Source organism: Echinops telfairi, unplaced genomic scaffold, assembly GCF_000313985.2.
Source record: "Echinops telfairi isolate 266 unplaced genomic scaffold, ASM31398v2 ScPeMD7_7459;HRSCAF=8497, whole genome shotgun sequence".
Lineage (NCBI taxonomy): Eukaryota > Metazoa > Chordata > Mammalia > Afrosoricida > Tenrecidae > Echinops > Echinops telfairi.
Window position 1 is genome coordinate 4,525,812 of NW_022111359.1, and position 6,580 is coordinate 4,532,391.

The window sequence follows — 6,580 nt, forward strand, 5'->3', positions numbered from 1 at the left end:
TCCCACCTCCCTCCTCCACTCCCACCCCTCCCCCTCTGGCTCCACCCAGGCCACACCTGGGCACTTTCCTGCCCAACACACCCAGGCTCTGCCCCAGCCTTGTCCACACCCCTTCACCCCAGCTCTGAGCCACCAAGGAAGACTCTGGGAACCCGAAGTGAGAGGAAGGGCTGGTGGAACAGAGGGAGCCAGGGCTCTTGGCTCTTGGAAGCCAGGCACCATCTAGTTCTTCTGGTCTCAGGGTCATGGAGACATATTTGTCCATGCGGTCCCTGAGTCCATTAGGGGAGCTCTGGGGGCACAGTGGTTATGTGGGGGGTTGCTCACCACAAGGTCAGCCGTTCGAAACCACCAGCCGCTCCACTGGAGAAAGAAGGGGCTTTCTACTCTGGTAAATAAGTACTGCTTCGGAAACCCACAGGGGCAGCTCTACCCTGCCCTATAGGGTTGCTGTGAGTCAGCATCGACCGGATGGCCACGAGGACTCCCTGTTTCCAAGTGTCTCTGGATTTACCTCCTCTGGATGAGGAGAGACCGGTAGTTGCTGCTTAGCTGCATCTTTGAAGACCCCAGTGGATACTCACTGCCTTAGAGGGTGGAATGGTGTCATTGTAAGCTGTAGAGCCAGCTGGCCCAAGCCCCTCCAAGATTTTGTCCCTCTGTTTCTGGCTCAGTGCCTAAGCTTGTCAAGGTGCACCTATGTGATGACGTGTGTGCGGGAGAGCACACACATGTACACACACACACACACACACCTCCTGATGACTGGTACCATTCCACTGTGTAGAGTGGACTCAACCTTCTAACTTCTAAGCAGCTGAACGCATGAACAAAATCGGTTCTCCTCTGCCCAGGGCAGCCTGGGGTCGGGGAAGGGGGCTTCTCTTCCCCCGCTTTTTAAATTTTGATTTTCATCATGATTTAAACACACACACATACACACAGTAGAACATCCACTCACCCACTGGTCCTGCAGGAAGCGTGCAATGATACTGGCTCCAAGCGCCACGGTGTCTCTGTTCTCCTCGCTCCCTGCCTGGTTTTCTGCACCACCGCTGGCTTAGACTCGCTGCCCCTGAACGGCTCTCAGCTGAAGCAGAGGCGAAGCCGCGAAAGAGATGTCATGCGCGTGGCAAACTTTTTTTACTCAGTTACCTATGCGTCTCTCTAGTTTGGGAGTGGGGAGTCTTGCTTTCCACCAAGGGCCATCCGGATATTTATAACATCACTCGCGGGCCATACAAAATGATGGACTTCAAAATCGGCCGGCTTTATTTGGTCAGATGGAGAAGAATCAAAGCGTGTGAACGGTGGTGCCGGAGAAGGACATCGAAAAGGACCGTTGCCTGCTAAAAGGACAAACGGAACCACCTTGGAAGAAGGACGGTCCGAGTGCTCCTTCCTTAGAGGCCAGGGTGGCGAGACTCCGTCTTACCTACTTTGGACATGTTGTCAGGAGAGAGCCGTCCCTGGAGCAGGACGTCATGCTTGGTCAAGTGGAGGGGCAGTGGAAGAGAGGGCGGCCTTCCGCAAGATGGACGGACGCAGTGCCCACAACAGTGGGCTCAAGATTAGAACCGCTATGAGGAGGTGCAGGGCTGGGAGGGTTTCCTTCTGTTGAGCATAAGGCTGCTATGGGTCAGAACCAACAACAACAGGTTGGCCTAATATTGAATTAACTCACCCCTAATTGTGAGATCCAGCCTCACATCCGGATGGTGTTAAGAGACGGTTTTGTCCCTGAAGGGAAGCAATTAAGAGACAGGCACACCTTGTGGGGTGCTCACCTCTGCCATGGCTTCAGGAACCAGCCCCAAGCAGAGAGAGAGAGAGAGATTGTATGCTCACATCACCTTATATACTCTCAGGTAACCATATACTTAACAAAGTGGGCTGTACCCTAACCCTAAAGGTCCCGGAGTTCATTAGAGGAGTACCCTAACATCAGTGCTGGGGGCAGGTCAGGGGGAGTGACCGTCCCCTGAGCAGGGAGAGCCACTGTCACATGCTGCTCTGATAGACAAAGCTGCCGGGCAGACAGCAATCAGCTGCGTGCTTGTAAGAGGTAGCTGTAAGGTAGCATTATTCTGGGAGGATATTGTGGGGACTCGTCTTAATTATGAGCATGTGATTGGGACTCATCTCTAACTCACAAGTGTGCAGGCCTCCCTCCACCCAGAATCTTGGCCTCCCGGCCTCATCAAATATGAGAGTAAAGAATGTGTCCACATACACATACACTCTCTTCCCATTCCTCTGTTTCCCACACCTAATGTGATAGGGAGCCCTGGTGGGGTGGTGGCTACATTGGGCTGCTAACTGCAAGGCCTGCAGTTCAAAGCCACCTACAGCTCTGAGGGTGGAAGACAAGGTTTTCTGCTCCCATGAAGAGTCAGTCTCGGAAACTCACCTGGGGTCGTTCCAGCCTGCCCTCTGGGGTGGCCAGGAGGCGGCATCAGCTCAACGGCAGTGAACTTGGGTTCTTGTGCATCTCGACAGGAGCGAACAGCCTCATCGTCCTCTCTGAGGATGGGGGTTTGAACCACTGACCTTGCAGGGAGCAGCAGGCTGCCTCTAACCCACAATGCCACAGGGCTCCTAGGGGGAAGTCTGTCTTGGAAGAAGCGCAGCCAGAGTGCTCCTGGTGACAGTGTGTCTTACGTCCTTTGGACAAGTTGTCGGGAAAGACCAGGCTGTGCTGGGCAGTGAAAGAGGAAGGCCCTGGGTGAGATGGATGGCCACGGCGGCTGCAACAACGGGCTCGGGCACCGGAACATCGGTGAGGCTGGTGCAGGACCTGGGGGGGTTTCGTGCTGTTGTATATAGACTCACTATGGGTCGGAACCGACTGGATGGCGCCGAACCCCAACTATGTGGTGACTGGAACTGCTGTTCTTTGGTGAGGCGCCCGTGCTGTTATCTGGGGATCGATGACTTCAGGGGCCAGGTGATGCCCACCCTTGGTCTAGTTGAAAGGTGACTTCAGAGCATGCTTTCCGTCGGTGGCTAGAAAGGTTTTTCTCAGAGTGAGAGATTCAGGGGTGCCTCCAGACCCGACTGATTCAAGAATCCTGAGTTCTGCCAGATGTTGACCTTCTGTTTCACAGTTTCCCCCTTTTGATCAAGAATCATCCGGATGGGTGGAAATGCTCAGTGGTGGCAGCCGGGCACCAGCTAGTTCCTCTGGTCTCATGCATAAGGAGGCCTGAGGGAGCTTTGGAAGTAGGCAGAGTGGAATGAACACTGGATCGGCACTGCACCCTGAGAGTGGGTTTGCAAGCTGCAAGAGGATGGGCGTCTTGCTCCCAAAGGGGGTAAACACGCCCTCCATGCCGCTGTGGAAGAGAGGGCCTTGTCTGAGTGATGTCTGACGCCCTTTCTGTTCTTCCAGGTACGAGGAGGAAAGGATCAAGGCCAGGAGGGAGAGGTAGGCTCTGTGGGCACCGTGGGGGTGGGGTGGGCAGGGCAGGGCTGGTGGCTGGGTAGGGGCCTCTCGAAGGGTTAGGAGAGGGCGGACAGTGGGCCCCTCACACAAACACACATCTGCACCTCCCATGATCAGTCAAGAAAGATGCTGTGAAGGAATAGGTTTAAGGGTCTGTGTCACCCCCTCCTTCTGCCCCCTCCAAGCCACCTCCTCATAGCAGGTCACTCCACCCTTTAAGACCCTGGTCTGGCAGCTTCTGGAACCAGGGAAGCCAGCTGAGTCTAACCGTGCAGGCAGACCCCAGGGGGCCTGAGTTCGGGTCCCAAGCCACTCAGCACCCGGCTCTCTCTGTCTATAGTACAAGACCCCTGCCAGAGTTTGTCCCACCCGGGTCTGAAGAGAAGGCGGAGACTGAGGCAGCAGCTGTGGCCACAGAGGCAGAGGTGGCAGAGAGCAGGTAAGGAGCCTCTGAGGTGGCACCTGGCCCCACCCCATGCCCCACCCCCCCCTGAGGTGGAGAGGGCCAGGGGAGAGCCATAGCACACTGCCTGCCCCTGAGGATGAATGAGCGAACTGGCAGGGGGAGGGGAGCCCTGAATAAGCCCCCGGGTGGGCTGGTTCAGTGGAGCTTCCAGACTCAGACAGACTAGGAAGGAGGACAAACAAAACACTGGCCGGTGGGAACCTAGTGGCTCCCAGCGGCACAGCGGCTGATCGAGTGCCCACCAGGAACCCCGCAGGCTGGACCTGTCTCTCCTTCGGAGAGGCGGGTGGTTTCGAACCACCGACCGTGTGGCTAGCAGTCCAACAGGCAAGGATTGCACCCCCGGGGTCTCCTCCCTCAGCTAGAAGGCACTGGGAACACACAGCAACAGACCCAGATGTCACCGCCAGGGTGAAGACTGGGCAGGGCCGGGTGGCATTTCCTCCCGCTCCTTGAACCGGGGGTCACTGTGAGTGGGAACAACACGATGGCATGTCACAAGACGAGCAGTGGAGGGGCTGCAGGGCTCCCCACGTTTTCCACTGCGGCTGGAGGATTGTCATGGATTCACACCCGTGGTTCAAGTCCAGCAGGTCATCAGAGAGAACAAGGAGGCGGTCAGCGCTGATGACCATGGACAGCCTCAGAAACCCTGGGGAGGGCTGCTAGGGGCCGGGGTCAACTTGATCGTTTGGGCTTTTTATATACAGGAGCCTCACATGCACACTCACACAGTTACATACACAGATCCCTGTAGGTCGCACCCACCCACACTTACGGGCTTCCTATAGATCAAACACACACACACCCCCACACAGGATCCCTATAGGTCTCATACACACATGGGGTCCCTGTAGGACACACACACACACACATGCACGGGGTGGTCCTAGTGTGTCCCCATCAGACAGCACACCTGTTAAAACGGATGAACCGAAATGGCTCCCTTCTTGTCACTAAAGCTCCTCGTTTCCTCCGGGCCCACTCCGTGTGGTCTCTCCCTGTGGTTTTGATAAACGGGGCATGTCACGTGTTCCCCAAGGCAGGCTCATGCAGAAGGGTGTCCCTGCCCTGAAAAGGCCTTGGGCTCCTCCTACTCACCCCTCCCTCCTCCCCCTGAACCCCAAGGGACCACTCATCTTTTCCTGCCTCCCTGAAAACAAACCAGTTACCGCCACACTGTCGCCAGCTGGGGGCAGCCTCCCCGGGCGCCTCAGGGGCTGCGTGTCCAGAAGGTGACTGCCAGGCCTTTCTTCCAAGGTGCCTCCAGGCGGACCCTAGCCGTCCACCTTCCCATGAGCAGCTGCGTGCATCCACGTGTGCTGGACAGATGGACAAGCAGCTCACACCTCTTTCCTCACCCGCAGCTCAGCTCCCATCCGAGGAGGGCAGGACACAAGGTGGGTGGGGCGGTGAGTCTGCGGCCCTGGGGAATTGGGAGGGGCCCGGCTCCCAGGAACACCGTTTTTCATAGGCCCCAAAGGCTCCTGGGGGAGATGTGGGCGTGAGACAATGCAGGCTAGACAAGGTCTCTCTCTGTGTTAGTCCAGGTTGACTAGAGAAACATTCATATGTGTATAAGAAAGAGCTTTATATAAAAGAGCAATTGTGTATTGTATATTGAGAAACATCCTAGATCAAGTCCATAAGTCCAATACTAGCCCATATGTCCTATACTACTAGTCCATAAATTCCTCTTTAGACTCACACAGCCATTCAATGACACCAAACGTAGGAAGATCACAGGCCAGTGGGTGGAAAGTCTTGTGGATCCAGTGGCGGTGGAAGCATCTCAACACTGGCGTGGGTCTCCACGTGGCTCCTCCAGCTCCAGGACTCTGGTTCCATCAGTGTAGTTCCATGTGTCTTGTCAACAGGAATGTGAAGCAGAGAGAGAGGGTGTCCCTTCCTCCAGGGAGGAAGACAGGAGATCACAGGAATCCTCAGGAGAAGGCCATGCCCACACAGAGGTCTCATTGGCTATGACCTGATTGACAGGGTAGACTCCGCCCCTTCTCTCAAATTGACAGGAGATGATGTAACTGACATTCCCTCAGCCTGGCTCGCTGTCTCAGTCTGCCCCCACACCACCCTCAGGATCATGAGCCATTAGAAAGACTCATCGAGGCCCTCTGGCTCACGATTGCAAGTTAGGCTCAGCCAGGCAGAGGGACACAGAGGGCAAAGGTGGGAGAGGCCAAGCAGGAGCTTCTGGAGGTCCTCGCCCAGTGGAGCTGGGCAGGCAACACACCAGGGAGCTGACCAGGGAAGCTCCCTGAACCTTGGTGTCTTAGCTACCTTCTGCTGCTGTGACAGAAAGACCACAAGGGAGTGGTTCTAGCAAACAGAAGTGTCTTCTCTCGCAGTTTAGGGGACGAGAAGTCTGGATTCAGGGCTCTGGCTCTAGGGGAGGACTCTCGGTCTCGCTCACAATTTAAGAGGAAGGTCCTTATTCCCTTCCTGGCGTTCCTCGAAGAGCTCCGTGTGTCTTGGTAACACTCTTCCCCTGGGTCTAGGAGGGTCTCAGCACAGGGACAGTATGAGTCTGGGTACTTTGGAGAAACAAATCCACAGCAACTCATGGATAAGAGAGAGTTTTATGTAAAGAAAGTGTGCATCTCGAAAACATTCCAAACCAATGCTGCCCAAGCCCACAAGTCCAACATTAA

The 6,580-nt window shown here is 55.7% G+C and overlaps 1 protein-coding gene across 5 annotated transcripts in view; it reads left to right on the forward strand.

Moving 5' to 3' along the window:
• The window catches only part of ATCAY (ATCAY kinesin light chain interacting caytaxin), a 49,322-nt gene that overhangs the window by 38,765 nt on the left and 3,977 nt on the right, over nt 1–6,580 (forward strand). For 4 of the 5 annotated variants that reach the window (XM_045300078.1, XM_045300079.1, XM_045300080.1 and 1 more), the window contains exons 10-12: nt 3,392–3,427; nt 3,786–3,884; nt 5,172–5,311. In XM_045300078.1, coding sequence (XP_045156013.1) covers nt 3,392–3,427; nt 3,786–3,884; nt 5,172–5,311 — 275 coding nt within the window. The remainder of the gene's footprint in view (nt 1–3,391; nt 3,428–3,785; nt 3,885–5,171; nt 5,312–6,580) is intronic. The other variant, XM_045300082.1, reaches the window with a different exon arrangement.